Source organism: Paramisgurnus dabryanus, chromosome 1 (assembly GCF_030506205.2).
Source record: "Paramisgurnus dabryanus chromosome 1, PD_genome_1.1, whole genome shotgun sequence".
NCBI classification, from domain to species: Eukaryota; Metazoa; Chordata; class Actinopteri; order Cypriniformes; family Cobitidae; genus Paramisgurnus; species Paramisgurnus dabryanus.
Genome location: NC_133337.1, coordinates 60,308,381 through 60,325,332, shown reverse-complemented (window position 1 = coordinate 60,325,332; position 16,952 = coordinate 60,308,381). Strand labels below are relative to the sequence as shown.

Below are 16,952 nucleotides of genomic sequence, written 5' to 3'. Positions count from 1 at the left end.
CTGTCATTGGTCTCTGACAGCTCTTACCGTCTCATGACCACCCCCACGTTTCCACGACAACCAGCTTGACAGGGAGAGTGCAGCTATCAAGATGTGGAGATAAACATTGCACGTATTTGCGAAGTTTCTTTGCTTTAACGTGAAATTGCGTAGCTGTTCTATTAAAGCCTTTCTCACGGAGCCGTTTGCTAAAAGCCTGTAATGTCACTATTTGTGTGTGGAGGACAGCTATGCATTTATAAAATCATCAGCTCAAACGTAAAAGAGACAGCGAATCTCTATGCAACGGACCAGGATTGGCTTGTTTGTTGTAAACCCATAATATAACACCCGGCTCACATCACAACGAAAGCCCAGTGGCTCAAACATGTGGAGAACTTCCTGTATTTGGTTCGGCCCGAGGTCCAGCAGTGTTCACACCACAGGTGAGTTCGGCAACAGCCGCTCCGAGACCACCTGTTTAGAGCAGTCTCGGAGCGGCTGTTTAGTGCGCACCCGAGTGCAGCTGTTGTGTTCACACTGACCCAAACGCACCGTACTCGGAGCGACACGTCATTTGGGCCGACCTAAACAGTGTATATGTGAAAACACCCTAAATTACATTAATAGACATTAACTTTATTAGGATCTCTGTACTACTGTGACCTCTGTTTTATACACAATTTTAAGTGTTGAGTAGGTGTTACAGTGATCAAGATACAGTACTGTGATAAAAGAGATGAAGAACAGAGGTGCAACAGACCTTGCAGGGACCAGGAAGCAGGTGTAGCTTCACATAAGGGTCAGCCAAACCATTAAAGTCCATGGGCTTCAGACCCTGTGTACATGTAGGGAGTTAATTATAGAATATTATGTAACAAACAGAGTTAATTATTGAAAGGTAAAAATGGTAAAATGGTTTCAATTTGTTTAACAAGCATGAGGCAAATTGAAAATATCCAATATAACAAAACACAGGAGCATAAAAACTATTATCCCCAATTTAAGAATTTCCCAAGTTTGTTTTACATCTTTTTTGAAGATATTTTTTATTTAAGAGCTTTGTTTTGCTAGGTTGCGATGCTAAGCAAGAAATTAGTCTTATTGCCGGCTGTCTTAACAAACATGTAATCAGTAAACTGTATTACTACTAGGCTAGCAGCCTGTAATGAATGGGAGTGTACCCATTCATCCCACCACCAGGGGGTACCCTCTCTGAATCTGGACTGTGGACAAACAATCTCTCACTCTATATCCACTTCCTATTTGTTAGTTATTGGGTGCGTTCTAGGCCCTGTCCCAAATGGCGCACTTCATGTGGACTTTCGGTCTCGTGGCCTTAAATTGCGCGTTCTCGCTTAGTCTACGAGTCCGTAGAGTGTCCCATCTGTAATTTTTACGCTTTGAAGTGTGCTCATCAGCGCCTCCTTTCCCCCCGCACTGCAGCAAGCTTCGCGCACTTTACCAACCCAGAAGTCCTTGGGAAAGGGCAATCAGACCAATCAGACGACGGAAGGGAGGAGTTCACACTGACGGGCAACTTCTCTAACTATTTCCGGTGTGATGCTCGAGTCTGTCCCAAAATACGACTCCGGTGCACCCACGTGGACTCGCATCAAGGGTCCCTAAAGTCTGGACTACGTGATGTCATCAAAGTGTGGACTCTGAGGAGGACCACAAGTCCGGAGTGTGCCATTTGGGACAGGGCCATTCTCCAGTTTTAGACAGGCACTCGCGAACTTCCCTAAACACTTCCCCTCGGAGGAATCCCTGTCGCCATTTTGAAGTGCGTTCCACTTCGTCAAGTGGATGAGGGAAGTTTGTATGAACAGACCATCGCTCCCTCGATTTTGACCGAGGGAGCGAGTCTGCTTCATATGTACACTTCATGCAGCTTCATATCCCACAATGCAACACGATTGTGACGTCACTTCAGCAACTCACGCTTTGCACAGTTCACATGATTGAGGGGGCGGTCTCCACTTTCCATGTGATCAAGGGCTTAGGGTGATTCATTTGAACCCACTTCACGTGTTCCAGCAGTAGTGGGCACTCATACCACATATGCAATGACGTACATCTGAGTCAACAAGACTAAGGGAAGTTAGTGAGGGAAGGTCATAAAAAAACGAACAGGAACGAAGGGATTTAATCAGTGGGTGCATCCCAATTCAGGGGCTGGATTCTTCTAAGGATATGGCATTTGAAGGACGCAGACCCTAAATTGGGATGCACCCCATGTCTCACCATGTTCTTATTGTAAAGTGTTGTCTGTTCTACTGCATCCTGAACGTTTAATAGGTCATGTCTTTTGGATTACTGTTTCTTGAATTACCCTTTTGTTTTGTTGCCTGGTTGGACTGTTTCTCTGGTTTGTTTGGATTCATCTGCCTCACATCGTCTATCTGACTTTGTCCACTGATTTGAATTTTTCTGCCCTGGTTGTTTTTTATAAACTTGTCACAGCCACTGTCTCACTCATTACCCCTCGTTCAGACAGCCAGCGACGTTATCGCTGTGTGTCGCCCATCTCTTTCAAGGAGGCGTTTCTAAATCTGCTTGTCATAAACAAATGAGTACTATCCACACCAGTAACTGACGAGAGAAGGATGACGTGAACTCCACTGCTTTGTTCTCATTGGTAGTCGCTCCCGAAAGTCGCTCGACATTTGCATAAAGTTAAACTTTTCTTAACTTTCTCGCGTCGCTGGACACGCCCATACGGTCGCCAACTGTCACTTTCGCTCGTGTCGCCGGAAGTCGCCAGGTTTCCATTAAAATGAATGAGATCGAGTCGCTCTGCTACTGCTTGTCGTTGGCTGTCTGAATGGGGCGTTACAGAACCCTTCACCATAACCAGAATGCAGCAGAAGTTTATCAATTTTATCAATAAACATGGATCCAGCAGTTGCATTAGCTACAGTTACACCAAGGTAACTAGATTGAAGTTTATGTTGAAGACTTTTGTAACCTGTGCTACCAGGTAATGAGACTGCTTTAAAAGACATTTTTCGTTTTGGGCCAAAAGAGACTATGAGATATTTGATGTGTGAAAGCCATGAAGCTGCAGATAATGAGCCCCGCAATCCCAATGTGACTTTCAAGCCAGAGACTGTTCATGTCATGTCTGCCAAGCCAGAGACTGTTCACATCATGCCTACCATGGCAAAGTTTGTTCACGTCATGCCTGCTAAGTCAAACCCAGTTCCTAAGATGGATTCCTCTCCAGAGCCAGTTCCCAAGTTGGTCACTTCTCTTGTGTCAGCAGACAAGATGATGGATTTGAGGCACAGGAGTCTGGTTTCAAGTCTGGCGGTACTCCACTGATGTCTCTACGGAGTCAGGTGTCCCAAAGTCCCCAAATCTGGTGGTCTCTAGTCCTGTCATTCCAGTGTCTTTTGAGGTATGTCCATTGTCTACTGTGCTTCCTGTGATAGAGCCCTCTCAAATCATGGCCACCTTTAAAAATTTATTTTTGGGGTGAGTAAGTGGAAATGATGCAGAGGAAGCTGTCTGCGAGGCCCAGTACAGTGTGGACGCCACCAGTTGGGCCAAAAGCACAGAAAACTCACCCCTTCTTTTAGTGTTCTGTGATTGAATGGGGGTACTGTTATGAATGCACCCATTCATCCCACCACCAGGGGGAACCTTTCACAAACTGGATAATGTTTTCTCTTTACTTAATCTACTTCCTGTCTGTTGTATATTTAAACCAAGCGTGCCGCACAAGCCCTGAAAAGTGAAGCCAAAACGTCTCGATCGCCCCCCAGTGACTGGTCCCAGTATAGGTCATAAACCCCGCCTCCCCATGTTATTCAATGGGACTTGGGACCAACTAAAAAAATTAATTACACTTCAATTATCTTTTTTCCGAAGCTGGTTTCTGTCATTTACTGTAGTTTTTATCACGCTGATGTAAATTCAAATTTTTGTTTTTAAAATAGGTTTTTTAATAATGTTTAGTTAGTTATTTAATGATATAAAAACGGTGGTGTCACGTCATGATTGACAGCTGTGATATCGTGTGATATGCGCATTCTACGAGAGCGAGGGCGGGGTTTTGACTTCGCGGCTTCCCTTCCTGCTCACTAGTGCGCATGACTGGTCCCGAAATCGCTAGTGCGCAGACTCAAGACCCAAGATGTCAGCGCCATATCGGGACACTTGCGGCTTCACTTTTTACCAATGGAAGAGAGTGAACAGGCGTCGTCCATCTTTTTTTACAGTCTATGATTTAAACCATGCCTGTTCCACTTAAATATTGTGAAATATTTTCAGTTAATCTGCATACCATGCATACCCATAGCCATTCTTCATTGTCATTGTTCCTGTCAACGGTGGGCCTTGAACCCGAGATGTGTCATTGAAGGTTCAACAACACTAACCACTAGACTATGGGAACAGTATGAACCCAAGTTGCAGAGACTCACAGGAGGCAGGACTTGAAGGCAATAGACAGTCTTTACTTGTGGTAAATCTTGAAACACAAACTCAAAATACAGTTCTCAAAAGGTAACAAAATTAAGTAGTTCCTCACAACTGGAAACAGGTAAGTATTCCAATAACAAAGAGTTTCCAAACAAGTAGATCACAAAGTATCTGGGCAAAAGTCTCTCAATAAATCTTAGACCAGAGTTTACATCAAACAAAAGGATTTCAAGACTGAGCAAAGACAGACACAAAAGCTTGGTCTTTTATAAACTCACAATTACTAACAGGCACAGGTGAAATCAATAGGGTGATCATGATCAGAGGTAAGTGGTGGAAGGCCTTGTGTTATCTGTCTCCCTCTGCTGGACAGACCGTGGTGTGACAGGGCCTCCCCTTTTACGGCCGGCTCCTGACGGCCCAGGACGGTCTGGATGCAGGTGATGAAAAGTTTGGATCAGATCTGAGTCCAAGATGTGTCGGGCTGGTATCCAAGTGCGCTCTTCAGGCCCATATCCCTCCCAATCAACAAGGTATTGAAAACCACGACCACGACGTCTTGAATCTAACAACCTCCTCACTGTATATGTGGGCCCACCTTCTATGATGCGAGGGGGGGGAGGAGCAGGCACTGGAGGAGACAAAGGAGAGGTTATTAGAGGTTTCAATTGAGACACATGAAAGGTAGGTCTTACTCTCATTGATCTGGGTAGGGCAAGCTGGAATGTGACTGGGTTGATTCGTCTGACAATTCTGAATGGGCCAACAAATCTTGGTGCAAGTTTTTTAGATTCCACTCTTAAGGGCAAATCTTTAGCTGACAACCAGACCCTTTGTCCAATTCGGTAGTGGGGAGCAGCCCTCCTTTTCTTGTCTGCGTGACTCTTATACAGGGTTGAAGCATGCTTCAAGGCTAGATAAGCCCTATCCCATGTCCTTTTACACCGCTTAACAAACATTTCAGCACTAGGGACTCCTACCTCAGTTTCTTGGCTGAAGAACAATGGTGGTTCAAAACCGAATTGACACTTAAATGGAGATAAACCAGTGGAGGAGCTGCGCAATGTATTGTGTGCCAGTTCTGCCCAGACCAGGAACCGACTCCAGGAGGATGGTTGATGGGATGTGAAGCAGCGAAGGTACTTCTCCAGTTGCTGGTTTACTCGTTCGGTCTGGCCATTAGATTGGGGGTGGAAACCTGATGAAAGACTAACAGAAGAGCCAAATAGTGACCAGAATGCTTTCCAATAACGAGACATAAACTGGGGACCACGGTCACTAACAATGTCCACTGGAATTCCGTGGATCCTTACGACATTCTGAAGGACTATGACAGCTGTCTCTTTAGCAGAGGGAAGTTTAGGTAAAGGAATGAAGTGTGCTGCCTTAGAGAAGTGATCCACCACCACTAAAACAACAGTGTTACCTTCTGACACTGGCAAACCGGTGATAAAATCCATGGATATGTGGGACCAGGGGCGTTTTGGGATGGGTAATGGGTGTAGAAGACCGGAAGGTCGCTGGTTAGATGATTTTTGTTGTGCACAGACCGGACAGGCTTGAACAAAAGATCGGACCTCTTTTGATATTTCTGGCCACCAAAAACGTCGCTGAATAAAGTCCAATGTTCTCTCTGCTCCTGAATGTCCAGCAAGGGCAGAGGCATGCCCCCACTGCAGGACCTCAGACCTAGTTTCCTTGGGAACAAACAAACAACCTGTTGGAACATCATCAGGAATCTGTGTACCGTGAAGTGCCTCTCGTACTGTATCCTCAATGGACCGGCAAACAGGTGCAAGAATGTGGTCTCTGGGGATGACAAACTCAGGGGGACGGTCAATCTGGGAACAATCATACTGACGTGACAAGGCGTCAGCCTTAACATTCTTTGATCCAGGTTTATAGGAGATCACAAAATTGAAACGGGTAAAAAAGAGAGACCATCTTGCCTGGCGGGGGTTAAGTCGCTTTGCTTGCTGTAGGTAGGACAGGTTCTTGTGATCTGTCCATACAACAAAAGGGTGCTTAGACCCCTCAAGCCAGTGGCGCCACTCCTCCAGTGCAAGTTTGACGGCTAGGAGCTCTCGGTTTCCCACATCATAATTTCTCTCAGCTGCAGACAATCTTCTGGAAAAGAAGGAACATGGATGAACTCTATTATCAGCAACAAATCTCTGGGAGAGCACTGCTCCTACGCCCACTTCAGACGCATCCACCTCTACAATAAATGGTATTTCAGGGTCTGGGTGTACCAAGATTGGGGCGGAAGAGAATAGCCTCTTTAGTCTGTGAAATGAACTCATAGCCTCAGTTGTCCAGTGAATGTGAGTGGGTGAGCCTTTAGTGAGTGCACATATAGGAGCTGCAATTGTGCTAAAGTTTCGGATAAACTTCCTATAAAAATTAGCAAAGCCAAGGAACCTTTGTATCTGCTTGAGGGTTTTAGGCTGGGGCCAGTCAGTAATGGCAGATACCTTCCTTGGTTCCATCTGGATGCCTTTTTGGGAGATAACATAACCTAGAAAGGAGACTTGGGACACATGAAACTCACACTTCTCAAGTTTTACGAAAAGGTGGTTCTCAAGCAGCTTCTTTAGAACTTGTCTGACATGGTAAACATGTTCCTGTAGAGAATTGGAGAAGATTAGAATGTCATCCAAATATACAAACACAAAACGGTTCAACATCTCCCTTAAGACATCATTGATGAAGGCCTGAAATACAGCTGGAGCATTTGCTAATCCAAAGGGCATGACTTGGTATTCCCAGTGGCCAGTTGGGGTACTGAAGGCTGTCTTCCACTCGTCTCCCTCCCTTACACGTATCAAGTTATATGCATTCCGCAGGTCTAATTTTGAAAAGATTTTAGCTTTCTGAAGCAGTTCAAAAGCAGATGCCATGAGAGGAAGAGGGTAACGATTCTTAACAGTTATCTTATTGAGTCCCCGGTAATCTATGCATGGCCTAAGGCCACCATCTTTCTTAGCCACGAAAAAGAAGCCAGCGCTAGCTGGTGAAACTGAGGGTCGAATGAAACCAGTCTTTAAAGCATCCTTAACATATTCACTCATTGCCTTAGTTTCTGGGGCCGAGAGGGAAAATAAATGACCTCTAGGAGGGAATGTGCCAGGAAGAAGGTCAATTGCACAGTCGTAGCGCCTATGAGGTGGTAGCTTGGTAGCTTGTTGTTTACTTGCTACTTCCTTCAAATCATGATATTCAGGCGGCATGAGAGTCAGGTCTAGTGGATTATTCAAAACATAGTCACTCACCTCTTCAACCGCAGCAAGGATCCCCTTGCTCTCAGGTATGGCCAAAGCAGTAGAGGTGCAAGAGTCTTTACATGGAACCCCCCAGTTGAGAAGAGTTCCTGAGGCCCACGAAAACTGGGGGTTATGAAGCCGGAGCCAAGGATAACCAAGGATCAGGGGTTCTCTAGAGGACTCAATAAGATAAAAAGAGATTAGTTCATGGTGGTTAGATTCAATGGTTAGACGCAGTGGAACAGTTTTAAAGCTGATTATTCCAGATCCAATTGGCCTGCCATCCAAGGCTTCTACTTTCCAGGAAGAAGGGCAAGTCTCATAGGGAATACACATTTTCTTTGCCAAGTCAATATCCAAAAAGTTATCTGCTGCACCTGAATCCACAAATGCCTTCAACGAAATTACCCTCTCTTTGGTATCCCACCAAGTAAGGGCAGCGGACAACAGTAAACGGGAGTGAGGAGAGTCAATCTGGGCAGTTCCACTCGCTAAGGTCCCCTCACCCCCTAGCGAGCTTTGGTTTTTAAAGCTAGTTGAGGACATGAGGAGCGCATATGACCAGAAACTCCACAGTAGAAACAACGGCCTTCTCTCATCCGTCTTTCTCGCTCCTTAGGTGATAGACGAGTCCCTCCTAATTGCATAGGTTCCTCCTCTGTTGCCTGGCTGAGAGATGAAGATTCCTGAGCGTTTGGGTGTGATAACATAGGCGTAACTTGAGGAGTGTGACGTTCCCTTCTTCTCTCACGAACACGGTTGTCGATGCGGATAGCCAAGGTTATAAGATCCTCCAAACTTGAACCCCAATCTCTACTGGCTAGTTCATCCTTTACCTCCTCTGAAAGACCACGATAGAAGGTTGAAAGAAGAGCCTCAGAATCCCACTTGCTCTCAGATGCTAGGGTACGAAATTCAATTGCATAGTCAGCCACAGCATGATGTCCCTGATGTAGATCTAATAACCTTCTTGCCGCTTCACGGCCAGTGACTGGATGGTCAAAGACTTGTTGAAGAGTGTCAGTGAACACTTTCACATCCGAGCAGATGGGGGACTGTTGTCTCCAAAGAGCTGAAGCCCAATCCAGGGCACGATCACTCAACAAAGAAATTATGTAGGCAATCTTGGCTTTATCAGAAGCAAAAGTGGAAGGTTGAAGTTCAAAGATGAGGGAAACTTGAGTCAGGAAACCCTTGCAGGTTCCAGGCTTACCATCATAACGCTGGGGGGCTGGGATTTTAGGTTCCCGGGAAGTAGGTAAAGTGACAGGTTCTTGAGGCAAGTGTACTCGAAGTTGTTGTAATGTCTCACCAATTTGATGCACAGCATCTGTCAGCCTCTGAAGCTGAGCCTCATGTGTCCCAAGCAAGGCTCCTTGTTTGGAAATGGCTCCATGAATCTGCTCAGTCTCCGCTGGGTCCATCCTTTATTGGCTCAGTCTTGCTGTCAACGGTGGGCCTTGAACCCGAGATGTGTCATTGAAGGTTCAACAACACTAACCACTAGACTATGGGAACAGTATGAACCCAAGTTGCAGAGACTCACAGGAGGCAGGACTTGAAGGCAATAGACAGTCTTTACTTGTGGTAAATCTTGAAACACAAACTCAAAATACAGTTCTCAAAAGGTAACAAAATTAAGTAGTTCCTCACAACTGGAAACAGGTAAGTATTCCAATAACAAAGAGTTTCCAAACAAGTAGATCACAAAGTATCTGGGCAAAAGTCTCTCAATAAATCTTAGACCAGAGTTTACATCAAACAAAAGGATTTCAAGACTGAGCAAAGACAGACACAAAAGCTTGGTCTTTTATAAACTCACAATTACTAACAGGCACAGGTGAAATCAATAGGGTGATCATGATCAGAGGTAAGTGGTGGAAGGCCTTGTGTTATCTGTCTCCCTCTGCTGGACAGACCGTGGTGTGACAGTTCCTGCTTCATGCTATGACCTTTTGCCTGTTCATTAGTTTACTTTTTTGTAATCACCCTTTTGTCTTGGACTGTCTTTCTGGTTTTTGGATTACTGCCTGTTTTTATTGACACCTCTCTGCCTGCTGTTTAAGATTTGTCTACACTGGTTATTTTAAATAATCTTCTCTATTTGGAATCCACTCCACGTCTCACTCGTTACACAGCCCCTTCATGTCTTTTAGCAAATTAGCAAGGACTACACTGAGAAATGGCCATCTCAAATGTAATACTTAACCCAAAAAAATCTAATATGAAACAATGACCCCATCAATGGCAACCCACCTCTCAAAAAATGTAATTACAAATGTAATAAAATGTAATTACAGACTGTAAAGCTGTAATCGATCCACTTTATTAACCCTTTGTTGCAGTTTCAGCCCACAATGCAGTGATATGTATTAAGCAGTGTTGGGGAAGTTACTTTAAAAAAGTAGTGTTTGCTCGTTACTCGTTACTTTTTAAAAAAGTAATCCATTACTTTACTTAGTTACCGCCTTTGGAAAGTAACTTTTTACGTTACTCGTTACTTTTACGTTACTTTTATGTTGCCTGTATTTTGAAAATATTTTGGAAACACACACAAACACACGAACACATACACACAATACCCTGTTACCAGTGCCGGCGCCAGCCGAGCGCTGATGAGGGGGCGTCTAAAATACCAGAGGGGGCGATCACATGAATGCATATAATTCCCCCAGCTAGAAAATACATAGGTTTGGTACATTAAGTTTTAAAGTGTTATAAACAAACATCTCTGTAATACAACCACAAAAACTACAGCTATAGTGAGCAACGTACAGAGCTCTGAACAATACAACAACAACAAAAAAAACGCATACCTAACGTCACATATTAGCACAACACTACTCATTAGAAGTTCAGACCCAGAGGTAGAAATACATTTTACGTAATGGTGGGGGGCAGTGTTGGCAAATAGAGTTGATGGTTTTCAGCCCAAAAACGGTCCAAACGCAACATTTTATCAACATTTTGGTTCAATTTGATCATATAACGTAGTTATTTTAACTGCCACAAGTAATGCACCAAGCTAGCGATTAAGCAGCTAGAGAACCACAATAGCAAAATGGCAATAACTCGTTTACATATACAGCTATGCTGTAGGATAGGCTAATTCAAATTCGTTAATTATACAGTAAATTTAACAATGTCTGTTTTTTATCTATTTACTCCTGATAAACAGGTGTGTGAGAGAGAGAGATCGTACAGGCTTACCTTTAACGTTAAATGCAGAACAATAATAGGCTGTTGGTTGTACGTTGACTTGCAAGGATGCTGAAGAACATGAACATCTGAACTTTTCAAAACTATGTACAGTCTGGCTGAAGTTCATGGTGCCCGAATTGACTTAATGACAGCCGAATATTTGGATCTTTGCACCTGAAATGCTCCGATAATTCATCCACGCCACGGCATTAATTGATGTGTGACAATCCGGAGTCCGGTTTGTAGAACTTCCAATGCTATTTTCCATATATCCATTGCTACAGGGCAGGCCCAGGTCACTCTCACACTCCTGTCTGTAAATTTTTATATAATTTCCCACTTCGACATCTTGATTTCCCTCTGAGACTCAGAACGCGGGCTCATTGTCGGCGTGCCTCAAGCCGTCAACACAAACTTGTTCAACTTCAGACGCGGCTGCAAGAACCAACAACCACATGACGTCAAAGTACCGCGAGAACGATTCGAGAAATCATACTAAGTGTCGTTTCGTCTCGCTCTCGCGGCATTTTGACGTCTTCGCCTGATGAATTTGAACAAGCCTATAGGCTATACATGAGTGGGCGTGTGTGACGGTAGAATACATGCACACTTGTTTTTTTGTTTTGTTAAATAATTAGACTTTAAAATTCCCTTTAGGAAGACAACACACAAGGCAAACGTGATTTTTAAAAAGCGCATTTTATCATTAAAATCCCATTCAACATTAATGGTGATCTGAGGGGGCGGGATAGTGCCAGTGAGGGGGCGACGCCCCCTCACGCCCCCTCGTGGCGCCGGCCCTGCCTGTTACTCAGGCATTTGATCTTGACATTGTTAAAATCTTGTCTTTTTTACATGTTTTAACACTGTACATTTATCTTAAAATATTTAATTGTGTACAAGAAAACAGCTCTTATTAATGAATTATTAGTAGCATGTTGTAGTGTCTCTGGAGATTGTGCTCATTGTTAAATAGCTTTGTGGCTACTGCACTGGAGCGGCAGTTTAAAATTTAAACCCAGAATTCAGCGAACGTCAAGAACAAGAAAAAAACAATAAGGCCAAGACGCGGGATTTAAATTAAGTTACACGGACCATGTATAAATTTCAATGTTTCTGGACAGAAATACCAACTTTGTCTGGTATTAATAAGCTGCACATTGGAGTGCTGGCTGCTCCCCGCGGTGCTGAAGACGCGTGATGGCACATATACACAGATCTACGTGCAATCTATTGGAAAGTGGAGGAGTCATTAGTTGGGTTAGTAAAATAACGAAATTACAGCTTTTAAATAGAAGAAAAGAGATATATTAAGTTTAAAAGTGCAGAACTCTTCTCAAGGGGAAGAAAGCTATACTTTTCCCCTTACGTGCAACCTATCGGAAAGCCCAGATGAGTTAGTTGGGTTAGTAAAATAATGAAATTATAGATTTAAGTACAAAATAGTATTTATATAAAGAGAAATATTGAAATAAAAAGTGCAGAACTCTTCTTAAGTGGAAGTAATAAAGTAAAATAACGAATAGTAATTATATAATAACGAATAATAGTTTCCAATAGGTTGCACGTAAATATCTGTGCCGCCACCAGTACTCCGTCCGAGCGCGTCTTCAGCACCACGGCCAGCACTCCAATGCGCAGCTTATTAATACCAAACAAAGTGAACAAGTTGGTATTTCTGTGCAGAAACATTGAAATTTAAACATGGTCTGTGTAACATTATGTAAATTCCGCGTCTCTGTCTGATTGTTGTTTCCGTTTTCTTGATCTTGACGTTCGCTGAATTCTGGGTTTATATTTTAAACTGCCGCTTCAGTGCAGTATAGCCACAGAGCTATTTAACAAGCACGATCTTCCGAGATACTATGCTAAGATACAATTAATACAAAACGAAATTAACTTCAAACGGAGTGGGTAGACATGATTTTTACCACTTTATATTAAGTTTGTTTTCGTAGAAACCTTTCTCTAAAGTGAATTTCGTTTTGTATTAATTGTATCTTAATTTCAATCAATGTTTTATCAACCATGCTTGAATTTAATAAATAAGAAATAAATAAAAGAAAACCATTTAGTTTTATATTTATGTTTAAAAAAATTATTTCATTTAAACATAAATATGAAGCTGAATTGTTTTCTTTAATTTATTTCTTATTTATTAAAATCAGGCAATTGGTTGATAAAACATTGATTAAAATTAAGATGCCTCCATCCCTCAAAAGTTAGCGTCAGCTGCTTCTTGCTTGCCATGATTTCTTTGCAGACTGATACGAGCCTCTGTCATGTGTGTGGACCTTGTGACTATTCACAAGGTTACTTTGTAACGCGTTACACACAACACTGGTATTAAGTGACATGTATTAAGATATCATATAGGCTGTTTTGAACTGCAAGAAAGTCCATCCATACTTGCCAAGATGATAAAAATGGCCACATTGACAACTGGAAACTAATTATTGGTGTATACTTGGGAATTTAGAAACACAAATATAAGAGATAAATCTTTTTTTTAACAGTATTTCCTAAATTTCCACAACTGCAGGAAGTCTCAAAACATCAAAGGTAAGTTCAGATATCATTACCTTGGCTCTAATGACAGTGCAATGAAGAGAACTTGTAGCCGTCTCATAGAGCAGCTCAAACTCCAGGGTTCCCAAGGAAGCTGCCACATATGAACCAGAGCATACATAAATGCATCAATAAAATATTAGATCAAATGAAATCAAAGTTATGTTGTTTTATGTTGCTCTAAGTAGCTCTGTGGTAATATCTACATGCAAGTGTATACTAACTAACTTACAGATAAGATATAATACATAAGGCAAATCAATTCGCAATGGCATTCCATGTAAATCAGTAAAGGGAAATATACAGTACTAAACAGAGGTCAAAGACTTACAAATTAAGAGAAAGTCTTTAGCAACTGAAATAGAAGCGTGTCTGAATAAACATAAATTTGAAGCAGATGGGTTACACCATCAGAGGGCCATTAAGATCTAGAAAGTGAGGCTAAACTGGATTAGACAAAAAAAATTGCTTACTCTGATGAATTTTGATGTCTGGTGCAACATACGAATGGTACATTGGGTCCATCTATACAATGCACTTAGGCCAGGGGCAGATCGGGGGTGACCTCCGGGGCTCAAGCCACAAATGTTTTGTCAAAAACCTTGAACCTTTTCCGATTTGTAAAATAAATTTATCAGTTTGCTAGGTGGTGGCATTCTGCTTTAAATGCCAACTGTAAACAAATTTTTCAAAGTGTTCATTATAACAATGCCTTATTACTGTGAAAGTGTATATTTATAGTTATGTGTTGTATAATGTTAAATAGCATCAACTGATATATTATCTGCATGGCTTATGTTACGCGCTGATCTAGTCTGCACGCTCTGATGCAGGCAGAATAGAAATTCACAATGATTTAACATCAGAAATGCATTGATAAACAGTTATAAAATGTGAATTCCCATCTTACATTACAGTATGCTTATGTGTGATAATTGTCAGTGCAAAGAGGAGAGAGGAGGGTGGGGAGAGAGAGAGAGAGAGAGAGAGAGAGAGAGCTTCTAGAAGCAGGTGAAAAAGTGTACACTGCAAAAAAAATAATGTGTTAATTTTTAACACATTGTGTGTGTCATGCCATTTAAGGCGTTATTTCATGTTAAAATAAATGAAAGGGACAACACAAGTTGTGTTAAAAACAGTGATGGAAATAACGCATTACAATTAATTCTGTTACTGTAATTCCACTACTTTCAGCGGTAATATACTGCTAGTGACATTATTCTTATAATGTGAATGGCCCTTTTAGGTGCTAAACAGGTTTATAGTGTTTATAATGAGCTTTGTGATAATACAGAGATAGGATTGGGTTTGTTTCGGTTTTGTCAAATTAAAAACTTAAAGTGCAGCTCTAATTGTTTTACTCTGACCTTGCTTTGTAAGATAGATTTCTACCATAGCTTACATATGCTTGTAACATCTGGAATGTAAATACATCAACTTTTCAGTTTGTTATTATATCTGTTGTTATGTGGCAGCTCTTTTGACCTACTGTTGTCATCACTGTCACAGCTGTCGACCTCTATAGATGTGTCCATACTACTCATTGCTGAAAGCGTGCCTCCGCTTCCAGCTGGTCCTACTGAGGGTGGAGACAACAGCCCTTCATGTGCTGTCTCTCCAACAGCACCTGAGGGACACCCGGATGGGTTTGACAACAGTGAGTCAGTGAGGTTGGATGTCGTCGAGACTCGGGGAAAGTATGCAGATATTTGACGGATGGGTTGAATTGGGCCAGGACAGACGTTTATTGCCATGTTCTCTTGAATTGAGATTGCCATTCGCTTTCCTTTTGGTACTGTCATCTAGCTGAGGAACACAAACATGTTATTAAATGTTATCAACTGTGCTTGTAGATATCAACTGTGCTTTTTTTATCAGATTTAGGCAAAATAAGCTATAAAACATGTCAACATACAAAAAACATCTTTGTTAAAAATTAAGAATTTCATAAAAAGTTGAAGAAAAAAAACAAAAAAAGGGCATTTATTGGTTGTGTCATAGTAGGGCTGTGCAAAAAATCGCCTGCGATTCTCATGCATGTTTCATCAGTAAAGCCGGTTCTGTGATTAGAAGTAACTTTCAGATACACCCCATTCAGACAGCCAACGACAAGCAGTAGGAGAGCAATGTGATCTCATTCATTTCAATGGAAACTGGGCGACTTCCGGCGACACGAGCGAACGTGACCGTTGGCGACAGAATGTAGGCGCGATTAGCGACGGAGTCGCGCAACAAAAGTTGAGAAAAGTTTAACTTTATGCAAATTAGCAGCGAGTTTCACGAGCGACTACCAATGGGAGTGAAGTAAGTGGAGCACTGATTTGTTGTTTACAACATGGGGTAACGTCACACTACTACGCAACCAGAAGTGGGAACGCCCACAAGCGACATCAACCACCAGCGGCAGGCGATGAGCAGCGATAACATCGCTGGCTGGCTGAATGCGGCGATAGAGTGGCATTTATTACACAGACCCATGGTTCACAGAGAAGCTAGACAAAATCGCATAGATTTTCCTCTATTATGAACCCGATTTTGCCTAACATTTCTGTGAACTACGGCTCTGTATAATAAATGCCGCTCCATCTGAAAGCAGCTGATTGCGATTTAATACTAATCACCAAACCGGCATTACTGATGAAACACGTATTGTCATGACTGCTGGGTGATCGATGGCTGTGTGTGGGGTATGTGTGTGTGTGTTTGTTTACCTGTGGTGCCGGTTCCTCGTGTGTTCACTAACTCCGCCCTCTCGTTTCGGTAATTGTTCACCGGTGGTGTCTCGTTTACCTTTTCCTTTATATTGCACGTAGTCCTGTCTTTCGTTGCGCGCTCATTTGTTTGATCACAGTCTTGCTGCTCTGCCTTGTCTTGTCGGTCGTTTCCTTGTTTCTTTCTCTAGTTACCCCAGGTTTTGGATTACGGCATCCGGAGGCTCGTCTTCGCCCGGACCGCTCGTTTGTGGATTACTGGAACTTATTGACTTTGTTTGTCTCTCGGAACAGCTGGTTCGCTTCGTTATTAGGCGGTTACCAGTTACTTCCGGGTGGCTTCATCTACATCAGGATTCCACAGTGGATTACTCCGTCTGAGAACTTTGGATTTTCCACCTTCCATCTCCGCCTGTCATCCACCTCCAGGGCGGCGTGATTCATCCCTCTGTTGCGTGTGGTGACTGTGCTGGTATTATCGACGGAGCGCGTGGGTGGCTCTCTCTCTTCAGATCTGTATTGGACTATCTTGTAGTGCCGACTCACTCTCTCCTACTGTTGGGCGTGCATCATTCCCTCAGTAGTGATTACATCCAGAGTGAGTCGAGGGTGTTTGCCGTGTGTGGATCTAACCAGTGACTTTGCACTCCAGCTCTCTTATTCTCTATTTTTCTCAATAAACTTTGTTAACTTGTACTTGACTCCGAAGTTTTTCCTGACAGATGAGCGCGCCACCAATGGAGTCAGCAAGTTTGGAGAGTCTGGAGGTGCAGACCCCCCTTCACCAGCAGGGGGCGGTCAT

The 16,952-nt window shown here is 42.8% G+C and overlaps 1 protein-coding gene across 1 annotated transcript in view; it reads right to left on the bottom strand.

The window, feature by feature from the left end:
• LOC135720639 (double C2-like domain-containing protein alpha) overlaps positions 1-16,952 on the bottom strand; it is a 59,552-nt gene that overhangs the window by 34,315 nt on the left and 8,285 nt on the right. Inside the window, exons 2-4 of the mRNA XM_065242838.2 lie at positions 14,929-15,245; positions 13,454-13,533; positions 743-817 (exon numbers count right to left, since the gene is read on the bottom strand). Coding sequence (XP_065098910.1) covers positions 743-817; positions 13,454-13,533; positions 14,929-15,241 — 468 coding nt within the window. The 5' untranslated portion in view covers positions 15,242-15,245. The remainder of the gene's footprint in view (positions 1-742; positions 818-13,453; positions 13,534-14,928; positions 15,246-16,952) is intronic.